This window comes from Xylaria bambusicola (assembly GCF_022495145.1).
Source record: "Xylaria bambusicola strain CBS 139988 unplaced genomic scaffold F5B22scaffold_15, whole genome shotgun sequence".
NCBI lineage: Eukaryota > Fungi > Ascomycota > Sordariomycetes > Xylariales > Xylariaceae > Xylaria > Xylaria bambusicola.
Window position 1 is genome coordinate 633,628 of NW_025953568.1, and position 24,601 is coordinate 658,228.

General features: G+C 27.6%; 4 protein-coding genes across 4 annotated transcripts; 1 reads left to right on the forward strand and 3 right to left on the reverse strand.

Annotated features, from left to right (window-relative positions):
* Positions 1-399: 399 nt before the first annotated feature.
* Positions 400-1,092, forward strand: F5B22DRAFT_654606 (uncharacterized protein; the record flags this gene model as incomplete). Its single annotated transcript, XM_047979816.1, has 1 exon — positions 400-1,092. The coding sequence occupies one exon, from the start codon at positions 400-402 to the stop codon at positions 973-975; it is 576 nt and encodes a 191-aa protein (XP_047831959.1). The 3' UTR covers positions 976-1,092.
* Positions 1,093-1,313: 221 nt separating this feature from the next.
* F5B22DRAFT_635706 (uncharacterized protein) lies at positions 1,314-4,993 on the reverse strand (the record flags this gene model as incomplete). Its single annotated transcript, XM_047977184.1, has 6 exons — positions 1,314-1,563; positions 2,110-3,198; positions 3,250-3,880; positions 3,942-4,112; positions 4,160-4,408; positions 4,480-4,993. The coding sequence occupies 6 exons, from the start codon at positions 4,991-4,993 to the stop codon at positions 1,314-1,316; spliced, it is 2,904 nt and encodes a 967-aa protein (XP_047831960.1).
* A 377-nt stretch (positions 4,994-5,370) lies between these two features.
* Positions 5,371-7,740, reverse strand: F5B22DRAFT_602729 (tannase and feruloyl esterase). Its single transcript, XM_047974686.1, has one exon. The coding sequence runs from the start codon at positions 7,549-7,551 to the stop codon at positions 5,935-5,937; it is 1,617 nt and encodes a 538-aa protein (XP_047831961.1). The 5' UTR covers positions 7,552-7,740; the 3' UTR covers positions 5,371-5,934.
* A 15,026-nt stretch (positions 7,741-22,766) lies between these two features.
* On the reverse strand, positions 22,767-23,346 carry F5B22DRAFT_654608 (uncharacterized protein; the record flags this gene model as incomplete). Its single annotated transcript, XM_047979817.1, has 1 exon — positions 22,767-23,346. The coding sequence occupies one exon, from the start codon at positions 23,344-23,346 to the stop codon at positions 22,831-22,833; it is 516 nt and encodes a 171-aa protein (XP_047831962.1). The 3' UTR covers positions 22,767-22,830.
* Between the last annotated feature and the right edge of the window lie 1,255 nt (positions 23,347-24,601).

The following is a 24,601-nucleotide window of genomic DNA, read 5'->3' on the forward strand; positions in this document are numbered from 1 at the left end:
TATTTCTAACGCGTTAACAAAGATTTCAGTATGACACGATGAACTGGACTATTGAGATCATTATGTGAGTTGCACAATCAGATGCGAAGAGATTCCTCATTCTGGCATGTGTGCTGGTTGACGTACCCAACCATATAATCTTGAAAGGAAATAACTTCAGCTTCATGGATCCGACACTAAGGAGCCGAATTATAAATACACTTCGCATATTCACCAATCCTATTTGAATGAAATTAATCAGGTTTTAACGGCAGGACGCGGATACAAAACCTACCTCCTCCCCCACGAGCTTAGCATTCGCCTTTTCTCTTCACAACCTTCATGATATAACAAATTTCAGATCCAAATTCTCGAAAATCAATCTTGATATTCAATCGCCGCAGGCGTAATACCTCCACTATGCATTTTACATCTTCAATTCTATCTACTCTTGCTGTTGCATCGGTCGTCAACAGCTACGCCGTTGACCCAGACCTTAGAGACGGGTTGTATTACATCCCGCTCACACCCGGCTCGACCCACGAGGTAGCATCGTACGGAGAACCTCACCGCCTCGACGTTTATGAGTCTCTCAATAGTCGTGGGCCTCTCAATGGCCTGTCCGAGCGTCATGTAATCGGCAAGGTCCCGTTTCCCACCGATACGCACATCTGCTACAATTCAGTCGAGCTCCAGCCAGAATACGAGGGAGCAACGAAGATTCTCAACGATTGGTGCGATAGTGGGAAAACAATCCCCAGGCACATTAGATGGAATGCCGGCCTAATATTAAGCCGATATGGTAGTTCCATGGCATGGGTCTGCTCCCTGGGTGGTAGACAGGGTTGTGCGCCCAACGAGATTGAAAATACCTGGTCCCAGATATCGGACAAGTGCAATGGAACACTGTCAGGAGGAGAGGTTTGTGCGAGTGGGTGGAAAAAGTGCTACGGCCACAGCACCGTTAAAGGAGAGATCTGTGGAAACACGACCTGAGCATTGAAGCTGTTGGTCCGCTAGGTTTTTGTATCTAATTATACGCTGAGCCAGCGTTTGCAGGGGATGTCTGCATGAGCTTCCTTTGCTGTGCGGACGAGGATCCATAGAAGAAGGAGTTTATGGAGGAATGCAATTTATAGAAGTTGTAGATTATAAACTGATATTCTCCGTCCGATAGTATCATTTCATTCAACTGTGCTAGGTCATTTCCCTCCCTGGCTCTCTCAACGAGTCTACCTCAGACTTAAGCTCCTCCTAACTAGCTAGCTCTTAGGAGAACACTTGGGCCAGCCACTCTCGCAACCTGCGGTGGCCACTCATCTAATTTACAGCTTTTAGGCAAGGTCGCGGATAACCCGGCCTGCAACGACGGCCAACCGACGTGGTCGCCTCTCGAATAGCTTTTCTACACCTTTGTGTCCCTCCTTATTTGCTGCTATTGCCGGTGTCGTACCCGACAAATCTTCCAGGCAAGCATCGACTCCCTCCATGGCAAGGAGTATTTCAACCATCTCCTTTTCTCCGTGAGATGCAGCCCACCACAGCGCAGTCCGGCCGTTATTATCTCGTGCGTTGGGATCGACTCTTTTGTCTGAAAGTAACAACTTAACTATCTTTTTGTGGCCGAACCATGCCGCACATATGAGTGGTGTCATTCCTTCCTGGTTTCTTGAATTGAGCTCAATTCTTACGTCGGCAATTAGCAATTTGACTATGGCCTCGTAGCCAAATTCTGCTGCGCGCGATAAAGATGAGCGCCCTTCTTTGTCTTTCATATTAGGCTTAATACCATTAGTAGAAAGCAATAGCTGAGCTATAACCTCATTCCCATGCGCTGCTGCGAGATGCAGCGATGTCTCGCCGTAAGCATCTCTTGCGTTATGGTCAACTCCTTTAGCAAGTAACAACTTGACTATAATCACATGCTCATTCGCTACTGCGTGTAAAAGTGGTGTCCGTTTGAAAAAATCTTCTGCATCTAGGTCAACCCCTTCAATATCGAATAAAAACCTGACTACAAGCTCATTCCCACTGGCTGCTGCTCGCAACAGCGGTGTCGAGGCATGATTGTCTCTAGCATTGATATCAACCTTTTTTGTAGCAAGCAACGGCCTAATCATGTTGTTGCACTCTTGTATTGAAGGAGAGTCGACCGTGGTTATTCTTCGTAGGATGTAATCAATCCTTCTACATAGCTCGGGGCCGCTTAGAAGGATCTCTAGAATCTTGTCGTTATTATTCACTATGGAGTCGATAATGATTTGAGATGCTCGATATTGAGTCAGTTGTCCGGAATTGTTGATAAGACGAATTATTGCGTAATGCCGAGCATCATATGCCCAATCTAGAATGTGACCATTCGCGTCGAAGTTATTGTCTTCCCACAAAGCTTTAGCCCTGTCATGACCATCAATGACCATTCTTTCCCATAGGCTCCAGGTTCTTGATTTCTCCTTCTGGAAGTTCCTTGTGTGCCAAATCCAGTTGGTTGATGCGTAATCCAAGAATGGATACGCAAGGGAAAGGTTCTGGTAGCTGGTAGAGTTCTTGTCTGTGAGGCTCTGGAAAGAGCTCAAGTCAACGGATCTCGAAGCGAGCCCAGGGCGTAGCTTGCTCAAAAGTGAGGCAGACTTCGACGATGACCCTAGTGCTGATTGGACGAGCCGAGAGGTATCAGGCAAAACTATAGGTTTGGCTATAGGTTTGAAAACAGGCTTGACTCGTTGAGTAACTGCCGTTTGGAAGTCGCTAAAGTTAAGGTACGTGATGCACTTCTCGCCTACATCATGATCAGCTTCGCAGACATCAATATGAAATTCCATTAACGTGGAATCAAGAGGTTCCTCGATGAAGAATTTCATAATTGTCGAATGCGCAAATTGAACTAGTTGATATTCTTCGTCAACTTGAATAAGATTTTCGCACCATGATGTGATGTTTTTCATATCGTTATAGAGAGTTTCGGGGTTTGAGTGCTTCTGGCCGATTTCGATAGCAATTGCTTCACGCAGTTGGCTCAGAGATAACAACTGCTTGGAAACAGAAAGCCAAGAAAAGATTTTCTGCGCTGCCCTTCCATGCCCACGGAACATAATTCGTCTAAGTACTCGACAATAGATTTCCGTTAAGCTCTTGGGAAGATCTTGAAGAGTATCGCGAATATCTTTGTCGCAATGTTGTGCACAAATCTCGTCCAGCTGAAAGGTAACCCAGAGGAACCTGAAATCACGAGTAAATAATTGGACACCAAAAATGAGTTACAAAACTTACATTCCCTGAGCACCACGGGCAAGTGTTAGTTTAATGTCTTCCTCCAGCGAAGGATCCCCAATACTGAGCTCTTCGTTCTGGATCTTGTTTCGTACAATGTCATTGATAAATATCGAGATGGCATCATGTCCAGAGGGACAATCCATAGAAAAAGATTTATAAGTTTTAAAAGTCTTCCGTATTTCCCCATGAACGCTATCGCGACTGGAAAGAAATATTCGGATGTTTTCTCTTGAGTCAATAAGCTGGGATAGAGCTACTAACAGTCTGGACCGATCTTGATTTTCGCACTCATCAAGACCATCAATGACAACATAGGACGGTGTCGGGGGCGGCATCATAATTCGTAGAAGATCAACAAACTTATCCAGTCCAGTGAACGAGTCGAGGTTTTCAAGATCTTCCATGACTTGTCGAGGAATTTGAGGTGAGACTAGTCTTTGTCGTAGAATGGATCGTATTATAGTGTCAGCACGAAGGGATTCTTGATTGCCTGATTCCACGAAGAAAAATGATACGACGGAATCCGAACCCTTTTTGGAGAGAATATGGCGGACTAAACTAGCTCTATATTTCGCAGTTAACCTGGAGCCGTACTCAAGAGTGGTAGGAGCACTCACGTAGCAACCGTCTTACCTGATCCAACTACCAGCTGTTAGAATTATACTAAGTATGTGAGACTGTCGACTTACTCTTTCCAAAGCAACAAAGCAGAGGAACAGTTCCAACGAGCCACTGCTGGAATTCAGGTGTATCGAAGATCCAATCTGTCGTTTTTTCATATTGCTTCAGTAAGCTTTGTTTGAACAGCCTTAGGTGGTCGTAGGTAGAAAGGGATCTCAGGAGCTGCTGCCTCCGTTTCTCTAGTCGGCATATTAGCATAGTAACTGACAAGATTGTGGAAACTGACGTGTCTTTCGCTCCATGACCTTTCTTTGCGACTGGCGTGTCTTGGTCACATTTTGATTAATTTGTACTAGGAGTTTCTGTGTCGCGGATCGATTATTCGATTGTTCTTCTCGTTCTAAGAAAGCAGCTTGCGCCTGGGCAAGAGCTATTTCTTCTTTCACCCAGTCGCTGCATGTCTGGATACTTTCTATGTCTGGCTTGAATTCTTGTTCGAAAGAATTCCAGAAAGCGCGTAACATCTGCTCTTGCCCTTGTTCATCATTTTGTTAGTTCTCCTGGTAGAGAAATACGCATTCAGAAAAGAATGGCGTCGTTTCATACATGGGCGCCGCACAGCCTCTACTACATGTTTGCAGCAGTGGACAATTGCTGTGTGGAAGTCTATCAATCTCTCCTGCAGTCGTCTTGAGTGCTGATATAAGGCCAGATATTCATCAAAAAGTGGACATAGCCTGCCCACTCTCAAGAACAAATCGGAAGTCGCCTCGTAGTAAGACGCGTAATTCGAGATAACCAGCATAGTTAGCCGTACGCTGCCCCATACTAGAGCTGCAATCTCAGGGTGTGACGATACAAACACATCTACAACGGTGCAGAAGTTTCGGACTGCTAGGAGAGTTGTGTGAAGTCTGCTAGCAAAGCTGCGCCCTTTCCGATCACGACTTGAAGAGTCTAGTTGCGCAGTGAAGACAAGGATAGCGTCAGTGTCGGGAACGGGCGCCAATTGATTCAGCTCTGTACGTTGGTTTTCGTTCAGAACGTTTGAGAACTCCGATATGGCATCTCGTAACTGCTTCCCTAGTACGGGTCGCGCTGCTGTCGACAAAGACGTCATCGCCATTGGAGAGTTAAGGCACTGCCTTATCTGTGACATGAACCATCGCTATTTGGATGAAGAGGCTGGCTGAGGTAGCCTGGTCAGCAGTCAGGTGAATTCGATCCATGCACCTCAGTATTTCCGTTTTAAGAGCAGCTTCAGTTACAAAATGCCAAGCCAGTTCGACCAGGATCTACAGCCAATGAGAACCAAGTCCTAGACTCGTTTGTAACGAAAAGCCGCCTACAAGGATCCTTGGGACTTTCCAACTGAAGTCGCCCTTGAAAACGGAAATGCTGAGGGGCTCGGATTTAATTGTCTGGTGAATGTACGGAGTACTTGCCTGCTTAGGTATACTGCTGTTGCGTACTTGCGCATATTGACTTGGGAATAATGGCAAGTTGTTACCCTTAATTGTGAGGCGGTGTAAGAAAAATGTGAGACTCAACACCTCTGTATTCAGTGCAGAGTCCCTCATTTTTTTTTTCTTGCACCGCCTCGCCTATGACCAAACTAGCAAGTAGGGGTTACATATAAGTACTCAGAAACCTCCAGTGCCTACCGCTGTTCAAAGATCATCACGCTGCGTCTGTAAATAGCTACCAACCAAGTTGAGGCCCCCAGCGTCTATTAAGGCTACGATTACTCGCTTAGCTGGACACTACAGCTGCCGAGATTCTGAGATGGAAACATGTCCTAGTTAATTGAAAATCAACAGCGCGCCAGTTATCTCTTGATTGTCTGGATACGATATAACCTATAATAGGTGAGCAATGCTCACCATATTTGGCGCGTGTAATACGTGCGTACAAGTTAGCATATCACCAAGCATATGAATCAATCTAACAAGAATCAAGAGCGACATGACTGCGAATTCTTGATGGACCATCTGTGGTGGCGAACAACCGAAAAAGATAATTCTGCGCTTCAATGCTCGAGAACACTCTTTAACCTCCCCCCTAAACGCAAATGAAGGATGACGCCACGGTCGGATCTCCCCCCGCGTAGTGCTGAACCTTGGGATACATGCAGAGGTTCCTTTCAACTTGGACACCAAGCCCATTTAACCCTGAGGCTCGCAGTGTGTCAGGAGCTATGCCTTTCTCTACCCAATCAACAATGTATTGCATAGTAGGCGGCGAAGATGGACCGCAATTGAAGCAATGACCCGACCCAGGAGCCACAAAAAACCGATAGTAGTCGGCAGCGTCTGGATCGCCCTCCAAAACACGATCGTAGTAATCGGTGCTCCCATTGAAGGGAATGGCAGCGTCCAGAGTCCCGTGCCAGTTGACCATTTTCCCGCCCCTTCTCTTGAAAGCAGACAAATCCGGGTCTGAAGTTCCGATAATGGAGTCGTATTCGTTGATAGAAGCGTGCACCAGGTCATCCCATTCTTGATGTGTTATCGCTCTCATATTGAATGAAGGGTCTTTCTTGACCCAGTACCGAGCCCACACAGGATTTGCCTCGGCTTTGCAGGAGTCCTCTTTGTCGCACTTGACTTGGATGGGTCCAGTGAGTGGCTGCGTCAAGTCGGTTCCTTTGCTGAATCCGTACCACTGGAACTCACCTGTGGAACTTCGCGGCCCGTCCCAGGTTTTTTGAATTACCTCTGCAGCCGCGGAAGATACCACAGCCTCCACATCGTTACATTTGATTTTCTTTCCGACAACATCTCGGGGATCGAAGTCACAAAGATCTAGTCTGGAGATGATACCATCTTCTAAGCCGTCAAGCTTGTCACAAGCTGACATAACAGCTGCGGTAATAGCATCGAACTCACAAGGCTGAGGATAGGTACGCATCTGGTCCATGACGAAGGTAGGCCAGAAGCTGGAGAAAAAGAATTTGACCCAGTTCACGGCAGGAAACAGAGCCACAATGCCATCATAGTCTTGTGGATATCTCTGCGCAAGCATGTGACCTTGTCTGCCGCCGGTCGAGCCGCCAAAAAAGTATGAGTACGCTGGAGCCGTGTCATAGAATGCCTCCTGAACCGCTTTGCCAATGATAGCCGTGTCGTGCAGCGCAACAGAGGCGAAGTCTACAAGCAGAGGCCAATTGACGTTTCCAGGGCTAGTCAGAGCCCAAGAAGGCTCACTGCCTTCCGGGCCAAGTACGTCTGATGAGTGCCCACCGTCAGTAGTAGCAGTTGCAAATCCTGTAGCCATAATAGGCATCATCAAGTGCTCAGCAACCTCGCCTCCTCCAGTTGCAAATACGCCTCCGCCAATCGCTGCGAATCTGCCATTCCAGCTTTCCGTGGGAAGTAGAACGTTGACATTAATCTTATCGTGCCAGCCAGGATGTGTATAAGTAACGGTGACATTGCAAAAGCTAAGGTCTGGGATTGGGTGGGAATCCGGCAACCCTGCTCCGAAGAGTCCCGGCGTATATGTGTAATTGCGTTCTTCCAAGGCTTCTACCGCGAGTATGGTCAAGCCCGGAATTTCGGGAAGAGTTAGGTCTGCTGAGCTACACATGGTAGTAGAAACTAGCGGCACCTCGAAAGGCCACTGATATGCCCATCCTAGGGGGTTCCAGCCGCCGCTGCTAAGTAAGTCTGAACTCATCGCCGAGATAAGTGCAGTTGGGAAAACGGGACTCCTAAAGCGAAGTATCCTGGCAGGCCGTGCGCTACCACGAAGCTGATGATAATTGCAGTAAGCAAGAAGCAAGCGCCGTGTCAGGAAGTTATGAACACAGGATGAGGGCCGGTGTGGGCGTCAGCCACTCTTTAATATTTGCCCCGCCTTCTTTTTGGAACAAGGTGTGCACCTTTCCTTCTATTTATTATCCGTGCGCAAGGAAATGTTAGTGCAATTGTAGGTGCACCACCAAAATCCTTAACAGATGCTAAAAACAGCTATAAACCTATAAAATACCAAAAGGGTCTGCTTAGCGAAAATTACCAGATTTTTATTATATAGGACCTAAAAACACCGTTATAACCTACCGTAATATTTAATAACATATATATAGGAGTAATAGAATTTAATATATTTATACGTATTAACCTTTAACTTTTAAAGCGGATAAAGGTATAATTAATAAACCCCTTATAGTTTAAAATAGCTAGAAAGGATAAAAATAATAATTATAAAATATTGCTTTAAAAGATAATTATTAAATAATATATAATAATTAATTATAAAATAAAGATCTATAAAAAGGTAATTATTAATTTAATAATTATATTTAATAAATTTATTAAATTGTTTAAAGGAAATATTAAAATAAATTATTAATAAATAGTTTAAAATTATATTAAAATTTTAAGTTAATATTTAAATATAATAGTATATATATAATTTAAAAGTAGTATTATTATACTTTTATATTTAATTAATATATAAATTAAAATAAAAATATTAATAGCTTTAATATTTTATATATTTATAATATTATATATTAAAGTAGTTAATAAAGGTGGAGCTAAATTATTTATTAAATTTATACTTAAAGTAAATTTAATAAGGTTAATAACCTTATAAGTATTATTAAATTATAATGCTATATTAATAATAATTATTAAAGCTTAAAAAGATATATATATATTTATAAGGTTAAACGAAAAAGCATTTATATTTAATTAAACTAATATTTATATAATTAAAATACTATTTTTATAATATTTAAGTTTTTTAAAAAATATAATTTGAAATATAATATTAATAAAAATAGGTTAAATAATTAAAGCTATAAATTTAATTATAAGAAATAAAATCTTAAAAGAAAAAAATATAAAAATAATTAAATTAATTTTATAAATTTAAACTATAAAATTATTAAAAAAATAAATAATATATATAATATTATAAATCTTTATAATAATAATTAATTATATTATTAATATATTTATATTTATTATATAAATAATAATAATAAAAAAAATTAAAATATAATTAAGGGTAATTTTAATAAATATATATATATTATATAATAGGGTAAATTTATATATAGAAAAAGTTATATAAATAGTTTTTTTTAAATAATTAATATAGTAATTTAAATTATTTTTAATTAATAAGCTTTTATAATAAAAATAATATTAAATTTATATTATATAATATAACTTTAAATATTAAGGATATTATATAATTAAGTTTTATAATTAAAAGGTATTATATAAAAATTATAATATATTAATAAAATAATATAAATTAATAATTAATGGAATATATATAAGCCTTTAATAATATATAAATTATTATAGTTTATACTTTATTAATTATAAAAACTATTTATATAAATTAAAAAAGGTTAATAATAATATAATTTTATTAATATAAATTAAAATAAAGGCTATTTAATATATTAATAATAAAGTATATAATAATAAAAATATATTATTAATATTAATAATAATAAAAAAAGAAACTATTATAATAGGCTAATTAAAATAGTAAGGTAATAGAAATAAAAAAAAAGCCTTATTAATATTTTAAAAACCTATATTATAAAACCTTAATTTATAAGGATATACCCCTTAAAAACTTATTTAAAAAACTACCCTTATAAATTAACTAATAGAAAAATTGTTTATAAATAATACTACTTTAAAATCTATATTTATAATTAATAAGAATAAAAAAATAAAAGAAAAGTAGGAAAAAAATAATATAAAAGAGGAAATAATAATAGTTATAATAGTTAAATAATTAATTATATTAATATTACCTTTATAAATTAAAGATATAAAAAAAGTAATAATTATAATATATATTATAATTAAACTTATAAAAATTAATAAAAAAGTAATAAAGGTAATAAAAGTTATTTAAAAAAGATAAAGAAATAAATTAAAAAGTAAAGTAAAGATTATTAAAGGGGACTTTAATTTATAATTAGGAACCATTTAAAGGAAATAGTAATAATATAAATAATCTATATTATTATATAAAATATAAGGTATAAAGTAAATAACTATTTTATATTTTTATAAAAATATTAGGAAGAAGAAATAAATATTATTATAATTATAAAATTATAAATAAATAAAAGAAAGAATAGGAAAATATAAATTTATTAAAAATATAAAAACTATAGGTTAATAAATATTTAAAATATTAAAAAATAAAATTAGTTTAGGGTTATAATATATATTTAAATATAAAAAGAATTAAAAGTTAAAATAAAATACCCTATATATTATTAAAATTTAATATAGTTGGATATTAATAGATATAAATTTTTAATATATTATAAGGCGTTAAATATAAAAGTAATAATAAATTATATTATAGTATTAAAGCTTTTAAAAAATTATTTAATAATAAGCAACTTAAATATATATTATTTAAATTAAAAGCTAGGAATTATAACCCTTTATAAAAGGTAAAGGGTTTTAAAGTGGTTAGCAAAAATAGGTATATATTTTATAGGAAAATTAAATAAATTAATATATAAAGTAGGATATATTATAAACTTACTTTTTTTAAATATACTTTATATTAATAATTAAATAGTAAAGGAATTAGAAATATTATTAAATTATAAACTATTAAATATAACCCTTTTATAAAAATAATTAATTAAACCTTAAAAAAAATAAAGGAAAATTTATATTAAGAATAAAGAATTAAAAAAACTATATAATATAATTAATATTAAGCTATATATATTATTAAATATTAATATTATAAATATATTTAATAAGGTAAAAAAAATAATTAAAGTATTAATAAAGCTTATCTTAATATATATAAATATTATTAGGATTAATAAAAGTAAAAGGGGTAAAATTACTCTTTAATAAATATATAATTATATAAAAGTATAGTTAGTATTTAGGGAAACTTGAAATATAAAAGATGAAGATATTATAAAGCAATAGTTCTTTTTAATAATACAAAAAGTAAAAGTGGAATATTAGAAAGAAAGAATAAATAATATAAAGTTTAATAAAGATTTTATAAAAGTTATTAATTAGTATTAATAAAGGAGTATAATTAAGGTATTACCTTTTATAAATAGTAAAAATATTATAAAAGGTTAATAAAAAAAAGTGGAATACCTTATAAAAAGGATTCTTTAACGATTTAATATAAATAATAACCTATTAAAGGCTAATTTAAATAAATTTATAGAAATATTTAAATTAATAAAGTAAAAGGAATTTAAATTTAAAGTATAAGCATTTTAAGTATTAAAGTTACTTTAAAATATTAAGGTTATAATAAATAAAGTAAAGAAATATATTATAAAAGTTATATTTATATTATTAAGGGAAGATTATATAATAGTTAAATATTTTATAATAATATAGTTAATAATAGGGGAGTATTATAAGGTATTATTAAAAAAATGCTTAAAATATAATACCTTTTTAAAGGTATAAAAATAGGTTAACATAGTTATACTATTAAAGGTAGGAAAAATAAACTTTATAACCTATAGGTTATAAAGATTAATTATCTTATTATTTTATATAGGGAAGGGATTAAAATGATTTATAATAAAAAGAATAATTTGGATAATATTTTAGGTAGGATTAATTTATTTATAATATATAGGAGCTATATTTAAAAAGTTAATAATTAACCTAATAGTTAGCTTAATCTATAATATAAAATTAATATTAATTAATAATAAAGTAGCTATATTAGTAATATTAAATATATAGGGTATATTTAATATATTATTATAAAATAGGCTATTAAATAGAATATAAAAATAAAGGTAGCTTAATATAGCTATTTTATTAATTAAAAGCTTTTTAACTAAAAGAAAAGTTATTATATTTTTAAAAGATATATTAATAAACTTAAAAAAAGTTATATATAAAACCTTATAAAGCTTATTAATATTATTAATATTATATATATTATATATATATAAACTAATAAAAGGAGATTTTAATAAATAGGGCTATATAAATAACCTTAAAGTTCTAGCTATAAATAAAACCTTAAAATAAAGTACCTAAGAAGCGGAAAAATAGATTAATAGGATTATTAAATATAAATAAAAGAATAAGATTATATTTATATTAAAAAAAATAAAAGTAATCTATTTTATAAAAAGAAAGATAAAAAATAACCCTATAATATATTTAAAAGATAGTATAGAAATATAACTAATCCCTTTTATAAACCCTTTAAAACCTTAAAAGACTTTAATATTATAATAGTTTAAAGTATTTTTAAATAGGAAATTAAAGTTTTAAAAATATATAAAAGAATAGGTAGCTAAAGAAATAAAAATTATAAACTATATATATATAATTTTAATAATTATTTAAAAACTATTAATAATGGAATTATAAAAAGTTATTAATATTATTTTATTATTAATATTCCTTTATAAATATAAAGTATAATATAAAGGAAGAATAAAATTAATAAATAAAATAATAAATAAGAAAAAGGAAACTATAAGTATTAAGTTAAATAAATATATTTTAATAATATAAAAGGCCTTATTTAAAGTAATGTAGGGTATATTACTTATATAGAGAACTTTTTTTAAATATATATTTTTTATTATAAATAAGATATTAATAATAAATATAATATTAAAATAGGTTAAATATAGGTTTACTTTAAGGATTAAAATAATATATAAAATATATTTATTAATGTTAAGGTTAATATTAAAGATAATTTAAAGGGAAAAGAAAGTAGGGTATATTTAATATATATATATATATTTATAAATGGTAATAAATTTATTATTAAATATAAGGAAATTAATATTATATTTATTTAAATATTTAAAAGGATATATAAATAATCTTATAAAGGATATAAAAAAAAAGGAAGTAATAAAAGTCTTTAAATAATAGTTTATAAAATAATCTATATTTAATATTATAGTATTTTTAAATGGATTAAAAATTATAAAAGGCTTAAGTTATAGTTATACCTTATATAAAGGGAAGGAATTAATTATAAAAAGCTACGGAAAAATGGACCCTATTAGGGTAATCTTTAATATAAAAGCAATAGGAGCTTTATATACCCTATAAAAAGCTATAAAATAATACCCTATTAATATTATAATTATATTATATATAAATAATATAGCAATATTATTAAATATATAAAAGGATGCTTTAATATTATTATAATAAGTATTTATTAAAATATATAAATTAATAGAAAAATATAATATTAAACTATATTAAAGCTTAAAATATTATAATATTAAAAGTAATAAAAGAGTAAATATATAGGTTAAATGTAGGGTTAATAAAGGGTTATTTAACCTAAAGTTAATATTAATAATAGTAGGATTAAAGAAAATGGTAAAATGTTAGATAAAAGAAATAATAAAGGATTAGGTTAAAAATAAAAAGATTAATATATTTAATAGGTTTATAATTATAAAAATAAAATATAAATTAGGGAAGTGCTTAAAGGTATTAAACCTATTAAGGAAAGTGTTAAATTAATATTTAAATATAACCTTTATATATAGGGATTACTTATAATACTATAAAAAATTTAAATATTATAATATAGAAATATATTATATATATACTTTATATATTAAGGGTATGGTTAAAAAGGAATTGGAATATATAATATATTGTAAAATTGTAAAAGTTTATAAGGATAAATAACTTTAGCTACTAAAATTAAAGCTAAAAAATAATAGTAAGCTATAGTTAATAAATAGCTAATTAATAAAACTATATAATTTTAATATAATATTTTTTAAGGATTAATATAAATATTAAATTTAGTTAATTTAGCACCCTTAAAAATTCCTAAAGTTTTATTAAGTAATTAATTATTAGGAAAAGATTTACCTATCCTTTTAATTAAAGGGAAAATAGTATTATACGATAAAAGATTTAAGGAAAATAAAGGAAATAAAAATAAAAAAGAAAGGGGAAAGTAAAGAAAAGTTAAAAGTAATATTTCCTTAAGCTTTTTAAATATAATAACTTTTTTTAAATTATAATAAATAGAAAAATATAAAAATAATAAAAAACGATAAAATAATAAAAACAAGCTATAAAAATAGCTATCGAAAATAATTATTAACAATTAATAAATAATAAGGTAAAGGTAAAAGCTTAAATCAATAAAAAATACTATATTAAATATAACAATAGAAGATAAAGGGATAAATAGCCTTTAATTTAACGGATTAAACTATAATAATTATAAATAATGGAATATTAAACTTATAAAAGGTATAATCTAATAATTTAATTATAATAAAAGGGATATAAAAAGGGAAAACCGGAAAAGGAAGATTTAATAGAAACCTTATAGGAATAACTTTATATAATTAACCTAGCTATAGCTTACCACATCCTAGTACCCTAAGGGAGGTTAGAGTTACGGCGGATAGATTGCCCCTCACAACGTTAAAAACTACAACAACAATAACAACATCTGGAACAAGGTGAATCCGCACCAAGTGTTCAACTGCATCTTTTTGCGCCGATCTAGTTCATACAAAATTCAGGTAGAGGCAGACGAGCAGGGCTGCCTTCATCTTACATCACGGATGCTCATTTTTGATTCATTACGATTCATCGGTAGCGTGGCGCGACTTAGCTGATTGCTACTGCATTGGTATCCTAGCCTCTATTAAAGTACTTTCATTATTCATTCTGGTCCTAGTTTTATTCTCTTAAGCCAATCTAGTAGCTCTACCTTCCCTTTAATTTATTATCCGTACGTTTGGAACTATTAGTACACAGGCGTATACTATACTAAAAATACTAATACTGCCCTAAATTAACGTAATTTGCGCAAAATATTAAAAAGGATCTATTAATAAGATCTCCTACTTATAGCGGACCCTTATATATTGTAACGTTAACCTATTACCCCCGATCCTTAATTTATTAAGTAGATTAAGCCTTTAACGCCATTTATAAATAACCTATAGTATAAAAAGGTTAAAATTAATAATATATTTATATTAATTAAAATAGCTATAGGAAAGAACATTATTAAAAATAAACCTTTATTATAGGGCTTAATTATAAACTATTTTATAAAAGCGGAATATAATATTAAAGTAAAAAAAAAGGTTTTTATAAACTTTATTATAATATTAAATAACTTTATTAAATTATTTAATAAAATAAATTAATACTTTAATACTATTATTTTTATTAAATTTAAGGGTATTATATTAATATATTTAAAATTATAATTAACCTACCTTATAAATAATAAAGCTATTATAAATAGGAATACTATTTTAAAATAATAAATAACTTATAAAGTACTTAATATTATAAATATAATTAATATATATATAAAAATAACCTATTTTATTATATAAAGGATAAATTTAAAAGAAATAATTAAAATATTAAAGCTTATTAAAATAAATAATATATATATATCTTTTAAAGTAAAATTAATAGTTATTAATATTAAAAACCTATATATTTTTATATAAATAATAAAGAATAATCTAATTTATTACCTTATTCTATTTATAATATAAATTATATTAATTAAAAAATTATAGTTTAAAGTAAATAAGATTATTAATATATAAATAATAAAAATTAGTTAATTTATTTATATTATAAGCCTTAAAGTTAAAAATAAGTTAATAATGTTAAAAATATAACTATTAATTTTATAAATATTAAAAATAAAAAAAATTAAACTATTTAAAATATAAATAACCTATATTATATTTAATATCTTTATTTTCTTTTTAAACTATTTAAATAAAGGAATATTTAATAATATAATTTTAAAATAAATAAAGGAAAAGATAAAAGTATAAATAAAATATATATTAATAAATATTTACCTATTTAAATATAAAGCTAACTTATAAATTAATAAAATAACTTAAGTAATATTATTTAAATATTTAATAAAAGTATTTAAACTTTTCTTTATTAATAAACTTATAAAGTAAATAAATAAAAAGTTTATAATTTATAAATATAAATTAAATAAAATAAACTATTAAAAGTATTATATAATTAAAAATTATAAATAAATATTTAAATATAAAAATTATAATAATAAGCTTTTTAATTATAAATTAAATTCTTATATAAAAGTATTAAAGTATATAAATTATTATAGGCCCTATTCCGTAAGTTATAAAAGTTACCCTATTAAACCTAAAAGGGTTAATAGTAAAGTCCTTACCCTTTTAAAAATAAAATTATAAAAGGTAAAAAAAGTTAACGGAAAATAATATAATAAAATAAACCGCTTAATATTTATAACGGAAAATATATTAATATTAAATTTAAATAAAAATAGGAAAAGCATTATAATAAAAATAGCTTAAAAAGTATAAATTAAATAAATTAATTAAAGAAAGAAAAGGCTAGCTTTATTAAAAAATACTTCCTTTTTAATTATAATCCCTATTAACTATTTTATTATATTAAATTTATCCTTAAAAAAAAGAAGTAAATTAAGCAATAATATAAAAGGAATAATAAAAAATATTATTATAATAAATATAATAAATGTTAAGCCCTTTTAAAATAACCTATAAAAAGGTACTTTAATAATTAATAATAAAATAAATATTATAAAAGCTTTAAAATATAAGGGAAAATTAATAAACGTTTATATAATATAAAAGATTATAAATATATATTTAATACTTTACTTTAAATTTATAAATAAATAATAGGAAAAAGGGGAATAAATAGTTTAACTATTAAATTAAACTATTAAAAGTTTTATAAATTATAATTTATAATATATAAAAAGCTTAATTAATTTATATTACTTTCCTTTAATATTATTAAAATAAAAAGATAAATATTTTATTTATATAGGAATTATAAATAATAATTATTAAAAATACCCTGATGTAAAACTATTTAAGCTATACCTTATATACCCCCCTTAATTATTAAAATAATAAAGAAAATAAATTAAAGGTTATAACCTATATATAAAAAGGGGTAAACCTATTAATTATACTTTAATGCTTAATTTAATTAAAGGACCTCCTATAAGTTAATATTAATAGGTACCCTATCTTAAACTACTATAAAGTATTAAATATATTAAAAATGTTAAAATATCTATATTTATTTAAACTATTATTTAATTATTTAATAGTAAGTAATACTAATATAAAGCATTTAAATTAAAAATTAAAAATTACCTTATAAAATAAAAGCTACTAATTATTTATATAATTTATTTAAATAGGAATAAACTATATAAATAAGCTAAAAAAACCTACCTATAAGGATAATTATATTATTAACCTACCCTTTTCTAATATACCCTTTTTAAAGGCTTATTTAAATAGGAATTATATTATAAAATTAAACTATTACCTTATATAAATAGTTTACTTAAATAAAAGCTATATATTTACCTTAAAATAATAATATTAATAAATTAAAAAGGATTCCTTTAAAAAACTAGGAAAAATAATAAAAATAATAACTTTAACCCTTCCTTTATTAAATAGGCTAAATAAAAAAGAAATATTAAATAAGGTAATAAAAGTAATTATTACTTTTTTAATAAATAGAATTAAAGTTATAGGTAATACTTAAAAACATTAAAGTAAATTTATACTTTAATAAATAAAGGAATATATATATAACTATTAAACTTAAAAGGAATTATAGGAAAATATATTAATAGGGGAATAGAAAAAAAATATAATTTTAAAAAAAAGGAAAGCTTTCCTTTTTATAATATAAAAGGTAAAAAAAAACTATTAAAAAATAAAAATTAATAAAATAAAAATAAATTATAACCTTTATATCTTTATTAATTAATATAAGTTAAAAGTATAACTTTATATCCTATTAATTAAAGACTTAAATATAAAATAAATAATAAAAGAAGGAAAAAAAAAGGTATAATTATTATATAAAACTATTTTATAAAGATTTAATATATTTAATAATTTAATAGGAAAATTTCCTAAAACGTTTATAAAGCTACTTTAATATATTTAAATTATTATAAAAAAATATATAAATTTATATATAAAATTACTTTTATTTTATTAAAGGAAAATAATATTATAATATAAATAGTTAAAGCTTATTAGAACTATATAGGAAAGTATTATTATAAATTAAAAAAAAGAATTTTAAAAATAAAGTACTTCCCCTTAACCTAAAAAGTAGCTTAAATAGCTATAATCCCTAAAGTAGGAAAAACTAACTTTTTATTCTTTAAATTATTTAAATTAATAATATTCCTATTATATATTAATAAAAGATATAAAAGATTAATTATTAAAAAAATAATATAAATTAAGCTATAAAAGGATATATTTAACCTATAATATATTAAAATATTCCTTATAAAATTAGCTATAAATTTAATAATAAACTTTACCTATAAAGTAAAAATAATATTAATTATAAAAAAAAAAGCTATATTAATTATATTAAATATATAAGGGGCATTTAATACATTATTATATAAAAAGCTATTAATTTAAATAATAAAATAAAGCTAATTAATATTAATTATAAAGTTAACTAATAACTTTTTAACTATTAGGAATATAAGAACTAAATTAAAAAAAAATATAACGGAAGTTTAAAAGTAAAAATATAAAACGCTTTAAAAATTATTTTAATCTTTAATCCTTTATATACTTTATATAATTAAATTAATTATTACTAACTTTAATTATTAAAGGTATATAAATAATCTAATAATATTAAAAATAAAGGATACCTTAAAGAAAAGTATAAAATTAATAAAGAAAAAGATAAAAAGGATTTTAAAATATAATATTAATAATAAAATCTTATTTACCTTAAAAAAAATAAAAATAATCTATTTTAATAAAAAAAAAAGAATAAAAACCTAAAAATATAAACCTTAATAAATATAATTATACTTATATTATTATATAATAAAAAAAATATTAACTTTTTAATTAAATAAATCCTTTAAAGATCTTAATTAATATTATAATAGTTAAAGGTATAGTTTAATAAATAACTTATATTTAAATAATATATTAAAAAATAGGTAATAATTATAATATAAGTTTTAAATTATATTAAAGCCTTTATAATAATTAAATAAAACCTTTTAATAATAGTATTATAAAAGGTAATTAAAATAATAATCCTACCTTTACTTTTATATAAATATAAAGTATAATATAAAGGAAAAATAAAATTAATAACTTATAAAGGTTTAAAAAGGTTAATAAAAATTAATATAAAGTTAAAAGGATATATAAAATTAATTTAAAAAGCTTTAATTAAAGCAATATATAAAATGCTCTTAATTTAAAAAATATAGTTAAATATAACCCTTTTTATAAATAATAGCTTTCTAATAATTTAATTAACTTTAAATAAAGTAAGATTTTACTTTTTTTATAAAATTAATATAATTATAAACGGCTACTCCTTAACTATTAAAGCAGAATTTAAAATTATTAATTAGGAAAAAAGGGTTAAATAAATATAAAAGCTATGGTTTAATATTTAATTTATTAAAAAACTCCTTTTAATAGTTAAATAGTTAATACTTTACCCTTTAAAATACTTTAAAAAATTAAAAAATAACCTAATAAGGAGCATAAATAAAAAAAAAGCATTTAAAAAATTTAAAAAATAGTTTAAAGACTATTTTATTTTTAATATAATAATCTTTTTAAATAGCTTAAAAAATATAATAAGGTTAAGTTATAAATTTATAAAAAATAAAAAATAAAAAAAAGTAGCTAAAAGTTTAAAGGGTATATACCTATTAAATAAAGTTTATAATATAAAAGAAGTAAAGGTATTTAAAAGTATATAAAAAGCTATAAAGCTTTTCCTTACCTTTAAAATTATATTATATATTAATAATATATTAATAATATATAATATTAAAAAGGATATTTTAACTACCTTTTAAAGTATATTTATTTAATTATATAATATAATAAATATATATAATATAAAGTTAAAATAATATTTAAACTATATAAATATAAAAGGGAATAAATAAATTAATATATTAATAAAAAAAGCAGCTAAAAATAAACTATTTAATTTAAAGTTTAATAGCTTTATAATTATAGAAATTAAAGCAATAATAAAGAAATAAATTTAAAAAAATATATAAGCTTAATAAAAAAATAACCTACTAGTTAAAAATAAAGCAAATAAAACTATAAATATAATATAGCTAATTAATTATTAATTAATAAACGTTAAATATATCTTTAACTATTACCTTAAAGTATTAAAATTGCTATAAAAGATTTTAAATAAATACTTTATATACCTTTTAAAGTATAAAAACTTTAATTAATACTATAAGAAATTTAAATATAAAGGGGTAAAAATATATTACCCCTATATAAAAACTAAAAACTAATAAAACTATAATATAAAAATAAAGTTATACTTAATATATTATAAAAGGTTATAAAAAAGAATAATATAATAATTAAAACCGTTTAAATTAAAACTTAAAATAAATAGTAATAAATAAAAAAAGAATAATTAATTAATAAAATTTTATAAATTAAAATTACTAAATTTAAATAATTATAAAGCTTATTTAATTTAATTCCTATAAAACTTATTAAACTTTTAATAATTTTATTAAATTATAGGTTATTTTATAAAAGTTTATATACCTTTTATAATTTAAAAAGTTTATTATAAAAGTTAAATTAAAATTATTAACCTAATAAATAAAAGGAAAAAGAAAAATAAAAACTTAAATATTATATAATTATTTATATTAATAAATAGTTTAATACTTTTAAAAAACCTATAAAGCTAAAAATTAGCCCTATATTTATTTATTATTAAATATTAGCTTAAAGTAAAAGGATAATGAAATTTAAAAAAACTTTAATAAAACTTACCTTAAAGTATAAACTTTTTAAACTAATAAAACCCCCCCTTTAATTAATTTAAATATCTTTAAAACTATTATATAAAAGAAAAAAATTATTAACCTTTAAAGCTATTATTAAAACTAATTTAATAATATTATTAAAAATTAACCATTTTATATTATAAAATAAAAATAGCTACCTTAAAAAGTATTATAATTTAAAATAAAAAATATAGCTTATTATTATTAATTATATATTTAATTATTAAAATTAATTTTAAATAAAGCTTTTAAATTAAATAAAATAATTAATTTTTATTAATAATAACTTCCTTATTCCTATTTTATAAAAAATAAATAAAAAAATAATTATATATAATATATTACCCTTATAATTTATTACCCTTAAAAAGCTTATAGTAAACCCTTTAAATATTTATAAATAACCCTTAAAACTATAATTAATTTATTAAAGTTTTTATATTATAATATAACTATTAATCCTTATTAATTAATAAAGGTTATTATTTATAAATAAAAGGAATACTATTTTATAAAAAGCCTTTTATATTTATTATATAATATACCTTTTTATTTATATTTTAAATTATATATTATATATTATATATTATACTTTATAGGTTTTTAATTTTCCTTTTTTTTTTATTCCTTATATATAAAAGCTTAAAGGTTTAAAAATAAAAAAATATATATAAAATAAAAATATAAAAATAATATAAATAAAAAAGTAAATATAATTATATTAAAAAATATTTATTCCTTTATACCCTTTATATATATAATCCTTTAAAAGTTTTTATATATATAATCTTTAAAGGCCCTTTATATATAAATATAAATATAATATAAATTAATATATTTAAAAGTATAAAACCCCCCTTTAAAATATAATATAAATTAATATACCTAAAGTATAATCCCTTTTAATTTTAATAATAAACCTATTTATTACTATTATACCTACCTACCTATTAATCTATTATATACCTATTATAGCTTAACCTAATTATAAGCTTTAATAATAAATAGTTATAATAGTTTATAAATATTTAATAATAATTAGTTAAACTATTACCCTAAATATAAAGTTATATCTATTATTACCCTTTATAACTAATATTAAATCTTATAAATATATTAAATTAAATTTTAAGTTTAAAAAAAACGAACTAAATATATAAAGTATAAAAGTCCTAAAAGGAATAAATACGTAATTATAACCTAATACGCTTAAGAAGTAAAAAAATAGCTTTAAAGCTACTATATACATAAAACAATAATGGATAGCTTACCACGTCCTAATGCCCTTACGGAGGCCTGGACTAACTGCAACGCAGATTAGTCCCTACGACGTTAAACACTGTCAATCAATCAATCAATCTGGTAGCTCCGCCAGATACCGTATGTATCCATTGTAATTATTCCACCATCAACCCCGCTGCACATAACGGAAGCAGGCTTCATTTGCGCAGTGTTACGCGCCTCAACATATATGCGATCCCAGCTCGACAGTATGAGACATATCCGAGGTCCATGGTGCCGTTTTGAAGAAAGCCAAGGCTCAAATGGGTTTTCGGCCAGTTTGCCGAATTCGTTACCTCTGCGCAACTAGGAGATGGAGATCCAGCGTAAATGGAACCTGAAGATGGCAAAGTTCTAAACTCCGCTAAGATGATAATATACCCTTTTTAAGCTTCGGTGCTGGAAGGGAATGGATTGGATCGTCGAATCATACGGGCAATCTTTAATACCCTTCAATATAGGGCTATTATACAATTGTTGTCATCATTCAAAAGCTGTTGCTCACAATGTCTCGCTTGATTTGAAAAACACAATGCGACACCCCGTTAATAACACTGAATAGTACTAAATACTTTCCATACAACTTAGAGTCGAAGTGACTATATAAATCACTTCCACACGTTTGACACACCACTCTCGTTTGACAAAGAATCGCGAAATATCGGATGGCATACTGTAAATAATATGCATGAAAGTGATTTGGTTGAGCTTTTAGTATGACGTATGGTCATTTTGATACATTCTTGGGCAAATCCTGTCCCCCTCCCGCGCCTTGGATGCTCTGACAATCTAGGTAAGAAATGTGCCCTCTCCGATGGGGCTCTCTTCACGTTGATCCTTGCTTGGGAAGAACCAGGACATGTCGAACTTAGTTGCAGAGATAGTATTGTCCTTCTCGAAGTCGTGAATGAAGGTAGTATACCAATGTCGACGCCCTCTCCCTTCATTGGTAACGGTATATTTCTGGCGGCCATTACTCTGGGCTTTCGCAACAAGATCGTCCAAGGTCATCGTACCATTGATCGTAAAGACACGTTTGTAGACGACGTTCGGAGGATATGAACGGTCGGTGGAGATGAGTCGAATCTTACAACGTAACTTATCGTCGCCCGATCCGGGGACCACGTCGAGCCGGATCCAGGTGTTGTTGTCAAGTTCAAGATACAAGTACCATACATTCACATTTGGGACATTGAACGATTCGTGAAGCGCGCTCCACACGTCCCTTGCGATTAAATGTATAGCCATGATTTTTCTTGTTCGGTCCCGGACATTTAAGGCGCTGGCATGCCAGTTATCATCCATATTGTCGAGGAACTCTTGTGGTCTTGCACGGGCAAGATGTAGCTTCAATGGTTGGCTTGGCTTGTGTTAGTTATTTGAAAGGCAATGTGTGGGGTGTTGATGTGTATTCGTGTATTTGTTATGTCGAGCTGTGTGTCCCGGATAAAGAGTCAGACTGATCTTTTTGGGGGTTCTATTCTACACCTAGCGTTATATACTTACTCTATGCACGTCCCGACCAGTCTGCCAGGAGTAGAATATCAGTCAAACCTCTATAGTTATACTTGACAAGGGGCGCTGATTTCATAAACAAACCGACGCCTGTTTCAGTGAGTAGTATAAGAAATACCAAAGAAATATCCTTGTATATTGATGGTGACGCACATATTTTTGACGAGGCGTAACGATCACACTGTGCCTTTCAACCATGCGCTCAGTTTGACTAAAAGTTTCCTTGGGTCTTAAGGGCAATCAATTTATTAGTACATTCACACCAAGTTTTGTAAGTAAAATCCCATGCATCTGGCACTCCGCTACCTAGTAGGACCGCTATATATGCCAACGCATACAGCTAATTTCCTCCCTAGACTTAGCCACAAAGTGAGCAAACATGCAACTGTCTCCCTTTTTGGTTTCATAGTTCAGGGGTCGCCGATTTGCAGATGTCTGTAGCGGTGTAGCCTTTCCTTGTACAATCGCGCTCAGGCCGGGCAAGATTCAGCACATGGGAGGCCTCCGTTTGCTATCTTGTGGAATGGTCCCGCAAAACCCATGCCTTCATATCAGTATTCAGCAATGTTTCATACGCTAATCTGTAAACACTCCAGCACCCATGCTGTTGATAGGAGTAAGTCAAGCTCTACTGAATACCTGAAAATGGGACGTGTATTGAAGAGGATGATAGGTTATTGTACCATGGAGAATAAAGTACAACATGTACTTAGGGGTAAACACCTCGATGGAATCTGTTGGTATTGGCGTCTAGACCTCTCCAAGTACATTTTGTTACGTAAATCACGTATTGTGAGTATCCCTATGAGGCTATCAAAAACAATCATGAAATTAGTCTTCCCCGGCTTTTGGGAATAATTACCACGCTTGATTAGTTGCTCGGCTATTGGTCTTCGTGGATGACGAGACGATGCCACGAGAGTTCATTAGAATCAGATTAGATAGTATCGGGCAATACCCCTATACTTGATCGAGTTTCCAAATGCCTACTTTTTGTTTCTAGAGCCGAGTCGGAAACTCCTTGTTGGAATCGTAACTGGGTATC